This window comes from Gopherus flavomarginatus, chromosome 7 (assembly GCF_025201925.1).
Source record: "Gopherus flavomarginatus isolate rGopFla2 chromosome 7, rGopFla2.mat.asm, whole genome shotgun sequence".
Classification (NCBI taxonomy): Eukaryota; Metazoa; Chordata; order Testudines; family Testudinidae; genus Gopherus; species Gopherus flavomarginatus.
This window is the reverse complement of record NC_066623.1, coordinates 61,104,327-61,117,440: the sequence shown is the minus strand read 5'-3', so window position 1 is coordinate 61,117,440 and position 13,114 is coordinate 61,104,327. Positions and strand designations below refer to the sequence as shown.

General features: G+C 47.1%; 1 protein-coding gene across 9 annotated transcripts in view; it reads left to right on the top strand.

Annotated features, from left to right (window-relative positions):
- The window catches only part of LOC127055794 (2-5A-dependent ribonuclease-like), an 821,333-nt gene that overhangs the window by 27,755 nt on the left and 780,464 nt on the right, over positions 1-13,114 (top strand). For 6 of the 9 annotated variants that reach the window (XR_007775624.1, XR_007775623.1, XR_007775625.1 and 3 more), the window contains 4 exons: positions 9,487-11,139; positions 11,466-11,557; positions 11,982-12,199; positions 12,312-12,447. Coding sequence is in view for 6 of the 9 variants with exons in the window: in XM_050963154.1 (XP_050819111.1) it covers positions 9,690-11,139; positions 11,466-11,557; positions 11,982-12,199; positions 12,312-12,447 (1,896 nt within the window). In the remaining 3 variants the exon portion in view is untranslated. The other 3 variants (XM_050963155.1, XM_050963157.1, XM_050963159.1) reach the window with 3 other exon arrangements.

Below are 13,114 nucleotides of genomic sequence, written 5' to 3'. Positions count from 1 at the left end.
GGAAGAGACTGTCTAGGAAGGAGTACAGCAGAAAGGGATCTAGGGGTTGTAGTGGACCACAAGCTAAATGAGAGTCAACGGTGTGATGCTGTTGCAGAAAAAGCAAACATGATTCTGGGATGCATTAACAGGTGTGTTGTGAGCAAGACACAAGAATTCATTCTTCCGCTCTACTCTGCACTGGTTAGGCCTCAACTGGAATACTCTGCCCAGTCCTGGGCACTGCATTTCAAGAAAGATGTGGAGAAATTGGAGAGAGTCCGGAGAAGAGCAGCAAGGATGATTAAAGGTCTGGAGAACATGACCTGTGAAGGAGGGCTGAAAGAATTGGGTTTGTTTAGTTTGGAAAGAGAAGACTGAGAGGGGACATGATAGCAGTTTTCAGGTATCTAAAAGGGTGTCATAAGGAGGCTGGAGAAAACTTGTTCATCTTAGCCTCTAAGAATAGAACAAGAAGCAATGGTTTTAAACTGCAGCAAGGGAGGTTTAGGTTAGACATTAAACACCCTGACAGTTAGGAACTTTTCTCTAAACACTGGAATAAATTGCCTAGGGAGGTTGTGGAATCTCCATCTCTGGAGATATTTAAGAGTAGGTTAGATAAATGTCTATCAGGGATGGTCTAGACAGTATTTGGTCCTGCCATGAGGGCAGAGGACTGGACTTGATGACCTCTCGAGGTCCCTTCCAGCCCTACAATCCATGAATCCCCACAAAACCACCCTACACAAAGCCTTGAAATTTGGATTTAGTGTCTAACTGGTGCTGGGAGAAAATTACCCCAGGTATAGAAACATGTAAATAGTCCAGGGGTCAGCAACCTTTCAGAAGTAGTGTGCTGAGTCTTAATTTATTCACTTTAAATTAAGGTTTCGCATCCTGGTAATACATTTTAATGTTTTTTAGAAGGTCTCTCTCTATAAGTCTATATATTATATAACTAAACTATTGTTGTATTGTAAAATAAACAAGGTTTTCAAAATGTTTAAGAAGCTTCATTTAAAATTAAATTAAAATGTTGATCTTACGCCACTGGCCCGCTCAGCCCGCTGCTGCTCTGGGGTTCTATTCACCTAGGCTGGCAGTGGGCTGAGCAGGCCTGCAGCTGAAACCCCGACTGGCAAGGGACTGGAAGCCAGAACCCCAGACCGGCAGCAGGCTGTGCGGGGCTGGCGACCGAGACCCCAGACTGGCAGTGGGATGTGTGGCTGAGCCCACTGCTCAGGGGTTCCATTCGCCAGCTCCTGCCAGCCGGGATTCTGACTGCCAGACCCGCTCAGCCTGCTGCCAGTCAGGAGTCTCAGCCCTGCCCATATACGGTGGGTACCTACCTTCTCTCTGGTTCTGGCTCATTCTCTTCCTCTCTGCACTGAGCACAGGCTGGGAGTGCACTGAGCACAGGGCTGGGGTGAAGGAGCAGGCTGGTGGTTGGGGTGTAGGGTCTGGCCAGGAGCTAGAATCAGGGAGGGGGCTCAGGGTTGGAGCAGGAGGTTTGGGTGTGGAGCACTTACCTGGGCAGCTCCCATTTGGTGTGAGGGGTACAGGTGGGAATATGGGTGGGGGTGCAGGAGCTCTCATTTGGTGTTCAGGGTGGGGGTGGGGATGTGGGGAGTGCGTGGGGTGTGGTGGGCCTTGGTATGTGGTGGGAGTGCAAGAGTCAGGGCTGGGGTCATCGCGGGGGTGGTGGTGGTGAATGAGTCAAGCAGAGGTCTGGGTGTGTGTGAGGGGGGTTCAGGGCAGGGGCCTGGTTGGGAGTGGGGTTATGGGACTGCAGGGCTCAGGGAAGAGGGCTGAGTATGTGTGTGTGTGGGGGGGGTCAGGGCAGAGGGCTGGGGGTGTGGACTGGGGTCGTGGGATGCTCACGGCAGGGGGCTGGAGGGGATATGCCCCTATTCCACCCCCCACTTCCCCAAGGCCCTGCCCCCGCTTCTTTTCTGCCTCCCCCAGGAGCAGCAAGCATGCTGACTCCGCTTCTCCTCCACCCCCCCCTTGCAAGGGCCACCAGCTGATCGGCTAGCAGGGAGGGAGGGATGGAGAGGAGGAGGAGGAGGGGCAGGAACCCAGCACTCTGCGGAAAGAGGCAGGGGAGCCGGCAGGACCAAGCTTCTGCCCCTTGCCCCTGCAAGGGGGAGGGAGCAGAGGGCGGAGAAGAGTGGACAGGGCTGGGTAGGATTTTTAATGGCATGCTGCTGCCTGCCGGGATCCTGGCAGGCAGCAGGATGCCATTAAAAATCGGCTCGTGTGCCGTCTTTGGCACATGTGCCATAGGTTGCCAACCCCTGACATAGTCCATTAGAATTATCTGTGATGTGTAGGGGGAAAAAATATCAAGAAAAGTCCTTATGTTCACATTTACCTTCTTACATCCACCTTCCCCTGCGTTCTCCTCCCCTCCATCCATTCTTGTTCATGCTATTTCTCATTCCCCTCATTTATACTTTAGTTTTAGCCACTTCTTACTGTCTCTCTCTTCCTCTCTCCCATGCCCAGCCCTCTATTCCTCACCCCTTCTTTGCCCAGTTAAGCTGAGCTGTTTGTCTGGAACTCTGGTTGCTAATTGCAGATCTCTGATGTAGTAGGGAGGTGAGTGCTTGGCATGACTGGAGTACTCTCATGGATAGATATAAACTGTTGAGGAAGGACAGGCAGCGCAGAAAAGGTGGGGGGTTGCATTGTATGTAAGAGCAGTATGACTGCTCAGAGCTCTGGTATGAAACTGCAGAAAAACCGGAGAGTCTCTGGATTAAGTTTAGAAGTGTGAGCAACAAGGGTGATGTTGTCATGGGAGTTTGCTGCAGACCACCAGAGCAGGGGGATAAGGTGGACGAAGCTTTCTTCCAGCAACTAACAGACGTTACTAGATCACAGGCCCTGATTCTCATGGGAGACTTCAGTCACCCTGATATCTGCTGGGAGAGCAGTACAGCAGTGCACAGACAATTGAGGAAGTTTTTGGAAAATGTAAGAGACAATTTCCTGGTCCAAGTGCTGGAGGAACCAACTAGGGTCAGAGCTCTTCTTGACCTGCTGCTCACAAACAGGGATGAATTAGTAGGGGAAGCAAATGTGGATAGGAACCTTAGAGGCAGTGACCTTAAGATGGTCGAGTTCAGGATCCTGACACAAGGCAAAAAAGAAAGCAGCAGAATATGGACCCTAGACTTCAGAAAAGTAGACTTTGACTCCCTCAGGGAACTGATGGCCAGGATCCCCTGGGAGAATGGCATGAGGGGGAAAGGAGTCCAGGAGAGCTGGCTGTATTTGAAAGAATCCTTATTGAGGTTGCAGGAACAAACCATCCCAATGTGTAGAAAGAATAGTAAATATGGCAGGCGACCAGCTTGGCTTAACAGTTAAATCCTTGCTGATCTTAAACGCAAAGAAGAAGCTTACAAGAAGTGGAAGATTGGACAAATAACCAGGGAGGAGTATAAAAATATTGCTCAGGCATGCAGGAGTGCAATCAGGAAGGCCAAATTACACTTGGAGTTGCAGCTTGCAAGAGATGTTAAGAGTAACAAGAAGGGTTTCTTCAGGCATGTTAGCAACAAGAAGAAAGTCAAGGAAAGTGTGGGCCCCTTACTGAATAAAGGAGGCAACCTCGTGACAGAGGATGTGGAAAAAGCTAATGTACTCAATGCTTTTTTTGCCTCTGTCTTCATGAACAAGGCCAGCTTCCAGACTACTGCATTGGGCAGCACAGTATGGGGAGGAGGTGACCGGCCCTCTGTGGAGAAAGAAGTGGTTCAGGACTATTTAGAAAAGCTGGATGAGCACAAGTCCATGGGGCCGGATGCACTGCATCCAAGGGTGCTAAAGGAGTTGGCAGATGTGATTGCAGAGCCACTGGCCATTATCTTTGAAAACTTGTGGTGATCGGGGGAGGTCCTGGATGACTGGAAAAAGGCTAATGTAGTGCTCAACTTTTAAAAAGGGAAGGAGGAAGATCTGGGGAACTACAGGCCAGTCAGCCTCACCTTAGTCCCTGGAAAAATCATGGAGCAGGTCCTCAAGGAATCAATTCTGAAGCACTTAGAGGAGAGGAAAGTGATCAGGAACAGTCAGCATGGATTCACAAGGGCAAGTCATGCCTGACTAACCTAATAGCCTTCCATGACCAGATAACTGGCTCTGTGGATGAGGGGAAAGCAGTGGATGTGTTATTCCTTGACTTTAGAAAAGCTTTTGATACGGTCTCCCACAGTATTCTTGCTGGCAAGTTAAAGAAGTATGGGCTGAATGAATGGACTATAACGGGGTCAGCAACCTTTGGCATGTGGCCTGCCAGGGTAAGCACCCTGGCAGGTCCGGCCAGTTTGTTTACCTGCCGCATCCGCAGGTTTGGCCGATCGCGGCTCCCACTGGCTGCGGTTCACCATCCCAAGCCAATGGGGGTGGTGGAAAGTGGCGTGGGCCGAGGGATGTGCTGGCAGTCACTTCCCACCGCCCCCATTGGCCTGGAGTGGTAAACCCTAGCCAGTGGGAGCCGCGATCGGCCAAACCTGTGGATGCAGCAGATGAACAGCCCGGCCTGGCCCACCAAAGTGCTTAGCCTGGTGGGCCGCGTGCCACAGGCTGCCAATCCCTGGACTATAATGTGGATAGAAAGCTGGCTAGATGGTTGAGCTCAATAGGTAGTGATCAAAGGCTCCATGTCTAGTTGGCAGCCGGTATCAAGCGGAGTGCCCCAAGTGTCAGTCCTGGGGCTGGTTTTGTTCAATATCTTCATTAATAATCTGGAGGATGGCATGGACTGCACCCTAAGCAAGTTTGCAGATGACACTAAACTGGGAGGAGCGGTAGATATGCTGGAGGATAGGGATAGGATACAGAGGGACCTAGACAAATTAGAGGATTGGGTCCAAAAGAAATCTGAGGTTCAACAAGGACAAGCGCAGAGTCCTGCACTTAGGACGGAAGAATCCCATGCACTGCTACAGAGTAGGGACTGTATGGTTAGGCAGCAGTTCTGCAGAAAAGGACCTAGTGGTTACAGTGGACAAGAAGCTGAATATGAGTCAACAGTGTGCCCTTGTTGCCAAGAATGCTAATGGCATTTTGGGCTGTATAAGTAGGGGCAATGCCAGCAGATTGAGGGATGTGATCATTTCCCCTCTATTCAACATTGGTGAGGCCTCATCCAGAGTACGGTGTCCAGTTTTGGGCCCCACACTACAAGGAGGATATGGAAAAATTGGAAAGTCCAGTGGAGGGCAACAAAAATGATTAGGAGGCTGGAGCACATGACTTATGGGGAGAGGCTGAGGGAACTGGGATTGTTTAGTCTGCAGAAGAGAAGAATGAGGGAGGATTTGATAGCTGCTTTCAACTACGTGAAAGAGGGGTTCCAAAGTGGATGGATCTAGACTGTTGTCAATGGCAGCAGATGACAGAACAAGGAGTAATGGTCTCAAGTTGCAGTGGGGGAGGTTTAGGTTGGATATTAGGAAAAACATTTTCACTAGGATGGTGTTGAAGCACTGGAATGGGTTACCTAGGGAGGTGGTGGAATCCCCTTCCTTACAGATTTTTAAGGCCCAGCTTGACAAAGCCCTGGCTGGGATGATTTAGTTGGGGATTGGTCCTGCTTTGAGCAGGGAGTTGGACTAGATGACCTCCTGAGGTCTCTTCCAGCCCTGATATTCTATATGGGTTCCATATGCAGGGAGGCAGGCTGGGGCCATGGAGATGCTGTGCAGCAAGAACCTCCATCCTCAGGAGAAAGGGTGCTGGGCTGAGTTACTAGTCTTGCTTCCTTGCTGCTAATGACAGCAGCTGCTTGTGATGATGATGTGCCCATTTCATTTTGCTCACTGAAATACAAGAGGAAAAGGATCTAACGGGGACTGAGAGCAACTGTGTGAAGTGCAGGAGGATGTCAGAACTGGCAGCAGGACTTGTAGCCTTCACAGCTTCAACAGCGTAGTCTTACTCTTGATGTCGCTTTGTACACCAACCCCGCTCACAGCCTTTGGCATACAGGGTATGTTGGGAGCATGCTGTGTACAAGTGGGTCTACAGGAAGCAGCTGCAAGTCAGAGTAATACCGAGGCTGCTTTGGCTTATGTCAGGCACAGTCAGATGGATCATGGGAGCAGAGAAGTGAGGTAAGACATTTGTACCTTTCCGCTGTGGCCCTGCTCTGAGCACATCTTGGTTGGACAGTGTCCGTGTCCTCTCCATGTTCTCATCTAAAGGGCCTCGTACACTGCAGGTGCTATTGGAATAAACACAGAACATCATCAGCATTGACATCAGCATCAAGAAGGATAAATAGGGACCAAGATAGAGCCCTGCAGTGAGACTGGGACTGAGTAAAATGCACTTTGTTGTGGGTGGGATTATGTGAGCAAAAAAAGAGACTACGGTAATTTGTGGGGAAACAAAATGCAAGTTTAGCTACACCTGCTCTTTAAGTCAACCTTATTATTGATCACTTAGTTTGAGCCTTTTTTACAATTTATGTCAAAAACCTAGGGCTGTAAGCAATTTTTCCATTAAATGTTTTTCAAAAACCAACAATAATCCTGACATATAAATTACTAGAATGGTTACAATGGTATATATTTTCATGTGCTATAATATATATTCTGCTTATTGTATTTTTCACTCCATGCATCCAATGAAGTAGGTTTTAGCCCATGAAAGTTTATGCCCAAATAAATTTGTTAGTTTCTAGGTGCCACAAGGACTCCTTGTTATATATTAAAAAAATACGTAGTAACCCTTTCCCTCATTCCGAGAGAGAGTGGCAGCACTGACTGAAAAAGCGCCATATTAGCTAACTCCCACAAACACCTGCCCTCTATGACATGAATCAGGAAAAGAGAGCAGACTAGACAGCGTCATAGAAGCATGTTGTCAGTAGGACTGTGCCGGTGCTCAGTAAGTAAACTTCTGAATCTTTGTTCTACCCTTTTTCAAGACTCTCTTGTTTTTCCTCCTCTTTATATGTTAAGACTCTTGGTAATAGTTCCTCTAACAAGGCTGTAGCTTTTTTGATGGCTCGGAGAAGAGCCTTTTATTTTTACTGTATGTCTCCAAAGATGTAGAAAATAAGCACTGTGAAGTAACTCAAACATATGTAAGCAACTTAATTATACATTTTAAAAACTTTTTAACAAAAACTGTGATAAGTGACTCAATTCATTTGGTTTTCTCAGAAGATAATCAAGCTTATATGAATTAAACTTTTCCTGTAATTAAGACTTTGCAGCTTCTCTGCCAGTTTCCCTTTAAAAGGATTCTTTTCTGTCAGACTCACAAACAAGCGAGCCCAGAAGGCTCTAGTCCTTGGTAAAAATCTTTAACAACTGTCTCCTTTGACAGTTAGGCTGAATTTTATTGTTCTGTAATGGTTATAACCTTTCTTTAAAGGGGAAAAGAGGTTATTACTTTTGTAACTCATTTTTTTTTCCTTTATAAGACAGAACAACAACAAACCTTAACTGGAATAAAATACTCTTTGATTCTGGAGAGTATTCATTTAAAGACCTTTTTAATTTCATATTGTCCAATTTTTCCCTCCTCACTCACTAGTGGCCCATTTTATATCTCGGGAGAAAAACGTCTTAAATGTGCCCACTATTCTTAAAGCCTGCCTCACAATGGCTTGTCAGTGATAGGTGTGCCTCCAGACCCTGAATTCCTTCCCGATTGACCCCAGAAAATGATGAAAGGGTCAAGAAAGTCTAACAGACAAATTTGGGCTTCTCACTAGGCAGAAAGGAGGCGGGGTAAGGGGGGACTTTGTGTCTAATACTACTTTCTGATTGGTCCCTTCACAGGGCTAGGGGCATAGCCGCCTGTCCAAAACTGAATAGGGTAATAGATATGTGTATACTTATATTCTCCAACAAAGAACAGGAAGCCTCGGGTATTTGGTGCATCTAATGAAGGCCATGTGTATTTTGCAGCAAGTTTAACCTAATTTCACAGCAAGACCTATGGTTTCTGTGGCACTACAGTGCTAACTTCTGTAGTGAAATGAAAATTCTGCAGCAGCATCTGGAAAATGTAGAAGTTACAGAGAAGCACAGTAGCTGGATCTTTCTAATACACTTACTGGTAATGAATAATTAAATTTCCGCATTACATTCCAGAGTCAGCATCCAGTTAAGATCAGCTTCTATTCGGATCATATTTGAAAGGTTATCTCCACAGTCATGATGACTAGAAACTTGTTTTTTGAAAATTAAAAGATTGGAATCTCCTGCACTCTTCTACAGAGAGTAATTCTGTAGAAACTCAGGCAGTTTCAGCATTGCAGAATACACAGAGCCATATTTATATAACCCAAGTACCCTCAACAGTATCTAATGACAAACACCCTTCTTGGGATGTCTTCTCCCCACTGACAAGCACACCCAAGAGTACCATGTGTTTGCCTAAAAGTGCAAACCACTTTTCCCACCCCTACCAGTTCATTATGATTGTCAATCTGTACTGATAAGAAACTCAGAACCAAAGTAGCAGGGGCTGTTGCATGTGGACCCAGAGGACATCTGATGTAATCCCCCTCCCCCCCCCATCACTTGTGGCTCTGAAAACCATGTGGTGTAACCTTCGCTGTCCTGTCTCTTACAGATCAATAGACTATCGCTAAAGCTGCAAGTTTGTCACAGAAGTCATGGCTCCGTGACTTTCCATGACTTCTGCAGCGGCCAGTGTGGCTGGCTCCGGAGCTGCCTGAGCAGCTCAGGCAGCCTTTGGGCACGTCGCACTGTCTGCTGCTGGGGCAGTCTTAGGCCACCGCTCCCCACACCCAATAGCAGAAGGAGGAGTTTGAGTCGGGGAGGTGGGCCTCAGGGCTGGGGGTTGGGGCGCGGGATGGGATGAGGGCTCAGGGCAGCGCTTACCTTGGAGGGGGGCTCCCCAGAAGCAGTAACATGTCCCTCCCTCAGCTCCTAGCTCTGCACATGTCTTCTGCCCACAGGCACTGCCCCCTCTGCTCCCATTGGCTGTGGTTCCTGGCCAATGGGAGCTGCGGAGCTAGCAGCGCTAGGAGCTTGGGGAGGGACATGTTACTGCTTCCGAGAAGCAGGGTAGGGAGACTGTCAATCCTGGCAACCCTCCCCATCCCCCAGCACCAGCAGGGGTCCCAGGCTGCTCTCACCCCAGCACTCACAGAGCCCCCCCCGCACTCCTCCCAGCACCTGCAGGCCTCCCCTGCTCACCTGATGTCCCCCCGAGCATTTGCGGTGCCCCCCAGGTTGCCCCACTGAGCCTCCATAGGCCCCACCCCAGCATCCCCTGACCACCCACTGCCCCCTCGCCAGCACCTGCAGGACTCACAAGATTTAGTCATAGTATAGTACAAGTCATGGACAGGTCACGGGCCGTGAATTTTTGTTTATTGCCCATGGCCTGTCCATGACTTTTACTAAAAATACCCGTGACTAAAATGTAGCCTTAACTATCGCCTATCAAGCACAACTGTAAAGTCTTAAGAGTCAGTAAACAGGTTTTTCTCTCTTTGCTAATCAGGTGGAATATGTGAAGCATGGAGCCCTTGGAGCTGGGTAGTGCTGGTGTACTTCATGAGCAAAACTCCATTCATGTCCTGACAACAAAGGCACTGACCAGTCCCTGCCTTCCTTAAAGGAAAGCCCAGAAAGTACATTCTATTGAAGAATCTCCATTTGAAAGGGGCACAGAACAAGAGCACAGCCACTTAAATCTTAACAGTCATGGAGGACACTGGTAACAGCCAGGAGGAGATATTGACCTCCAGAAATGAAACAGCAGCAGACAAAGCCTCTCTACTAAACAATGCTGTCCGAAACCATTCAATAGATACAGTCCGGCAGCTGTTGAAAGAAGGAGCAGATGTTAATTCCAAGGTAGAAGGTGGTTGGACACCTCTGCACAGCGCTGTACAGGCTGATGAGGAAGAGATCGTTGATCTTCTGCTGGAGAAAGGTGCTGATCCGTGTGCTAGGAAGAAAAATGGTGCCACTCCCTTTGTTGTTGCAGGGATAGTGGGAAATGTGCGACTTTTAGAGCTCTTCCTTTCTAAGGGGTCAGAAATCAATGAGTATGATGACAATGGTTTCACAGCTTTTATGGAGGCTGCTGGCTATGGGAATGAGGATGCCTTAAGATTCTTATACAATAATGGGGCAGATGTGAATTTGAGGAGGGTGGTTAACGAGGAGAAAAGGACACTGAATAAAGGGGGGGCAACAGCCCTGATGGATGCTGCCAGGAAGGGCCACCTCTCAGTTGTAAACATTCTTGTCAGTGAGATGAAGGCTGACATGAACATCTGTGACAACCAGGACAGGAATGCTTTAATCTATGCCTTCCTTCCAAGTGATAACAAGACAAGGGAGTCAATTCTCCCAATAGTTCATTTCCTGCTGGATTGTGGTGTTGATGTGAACAGAAGAGATGAACATGGGAAAACTACCCTCATCCTGGCAGTCGAGATGCAAAGTCTGGATTTGGTGAAAGCTTTATTGGAGAAGAATGAAGTTGACATCAATGATGCTGACAGAGAGGGCGAAACAGCACTGATGATAGCTGTAGAGAAAAACTATTACGAAATAGCAAAGCTACTGTGTGAAAGGGGGGCAAGGACCGACCTTGGGGACCTTATTGGGATTGTCAATAGGAAATACAATAAGAAAATGGCAGATCTTCTTCGCCTGTACGGCGCCAAGGCTGGTCCAAGTCAACCTCAAGATTGGGAACCCACCAGCAAACGCTGGGGAGAGCAGCTGAAAGTTCTCTACAACATGTATCGTCCTATGATTGGAAAACTTAAAATCCTCCAACATAATGATTTCAGGATTCAGAGAACCTCCCAAGGGGGCATCTACCTGGGACTCTATGATGGGAAAGAGGTGGCTGTGAAGATATTCTGCATTGGCACAGAAATTGCTAAACAAGAGAAAATGTGCCTTGAACAATGTCTGACCAGCAACCATTTAGTAAAACTTTTTGGTGCTGAAGAAAAGAAACCCTGCCTGTACTTGTGCCTCTCGCTCTGTGAGAAGAACCTTGAAGAACACCTGAGTGCATCAGAGAATGAAGTGAATTGCAAGGGTGTTCTTAAGACACTCTTTGAGGCAGTTCAAGAACTACACATGTTTGGATTTGGCCATCAGGATCTACACCCACGTAACATTTTGATAGGTTAGCTTGTGTGTTCTTATCTATCTTATTCTCTGCTCCTATTGCTCATAGTAGAGAAAGTGAGGCATTATAGAGCTGATTGTATATGTCACAATGTAGAGATCTTTATGCACAGAAGATGTGTGCATTCGTGCTCATGTAGTACAGCAGCCGTAAGTATCACATTAGTTTTGCCCTCCTACTGAGAGATCACGTCATCCCACTGAATAATCTACCAGAGAAGTCTGGGGTCATGCGAATAATTCAACCAGGTACCACAGAAAAGGAGCGCAACATACACACAGACAGACGTACAACCAGCTTAACTATTCCTGTTATTTTGTCAGATGCTGCTGGTAAAGTTCGCTTAGCGGATTTTGATAAGAGCAAAAGATTGAGTGAAGGACAGAAGGATGATGTTATAATCAAAGACCTGAAGGTAACTTGCTATTAAACCAATATTATGTTTCAGATTACCCCTCACACCTTTTCTGTCTTTTGCTTCCTTTGCTTTCTTGGAGCAAATCAGCTGATCTTCCTATATATTCAAAAGGAACTGTATAACCACATGGTTTCTGGAAATTCCCATAGCACAGGAGACCAGAGTACTAGGAAGTGACAGTGATTAGGAATGAAGATTTTTCTCTGACCCCTGGAAGTCACTTCCTGATTTTGCTCTATGCTTTCAGTGTGGTGGGCTCTCTAATACAAACACTTCCTGAAGTGATTGCTGCCATACACATACACACATGGGTACACACACTCAGAATGCTGATTTTAGAAGATAGTTTCTCTGTCTCTGTTTCTTTTTGGTGGGAGGTTGTGTGCCCTGGAGTGAAACAGCCATTTGTTCTCATACTCAGGCGCTCAGCAGGCTGGTCTTGTATGTTGTAACAGTGGGTAAGGTCCCCTTTGAGGAAAATAATAGAGATGATTTGGATGAAAGTTGTCCAGAGGACGTGCAGGACTATGTGGAGATAGCAGACCTTAGGAAAAGTCTGGTCTCTCCTGGTGAAGGAAGCCCAGTTGAGAACCTGCTGAGAGACTTGATCCAACATCCCTTTTTCTGGAGCAAGCAGATGTAAGTGCCATGAATGAAAATTACAGACCCTCAAACAGCAGATTTGCAAGCTGCCCCATTCTGTCAATAATCAGCGCAGCAGGCCATCTCCAATGTGCCTTTGATTCCACAGCAGGTACAGGTTCCTGAGAGACGTTGGGAATGAGAGCGATATCAAAACACGCAACACCAAGCATCACAACAACAAGAGTGAGATTCTGAAAGCTTTGAATTGTGATGGGCACCCTCTGCAGCAGTGGACTGAGCAGGTAAGCCATTTTGCTGTGGATGTGCAAGGGGTAAGCGTTCTCATAGGTCTTACAGGCCCCATTTTAAACCTTAACTGGAAGTGTAACTCCAACCCTATCCAGACAACATGGAGGCATAATCTAATCAAATCTAAGAGATTTAAAAACTACCATCACAGTCTGCTGGAGTGGTGTACACGGAGCTTCCAGAGAGTGGTTTGTAGACATCGCCTTAGCGACTTGCTGCTTAAGTTGTGACAAGCCTTTTAAATGGAGAAGGCGGTTAGAGTAATTTGCCCTGTGTTGGACTGCAGCTGTGAGGGTGTGCAAAGGGAGGAAAAAAGAGGGAACTTATTAAAAAGCATTTGAGCTTGGAAGGTGCTTGACTACAGTGGCAATGAGTGCAGTACAGAAGAATCTTAGACCTGGTTTACACTTAGAAGTTGTATCTGGGTAAATAACTGTCGGCTAGGACTGTTATTTTAGCTGATGTATTTGTACTGGTATGAGCCCTAATGTGGACACAGTTACATCAGTATAAAGGTGCCTTATACAGGCACGGCCTATTTTGCTTCCAGAACCAGAATAAGCTGTACTGATACAAGACACTTTTTCCTATGGATATAACTGGCCACAGCAGGGGGTAGGTTGCTGCTTTAATTATACCAGTATAGTTAAAGTGGCAAAA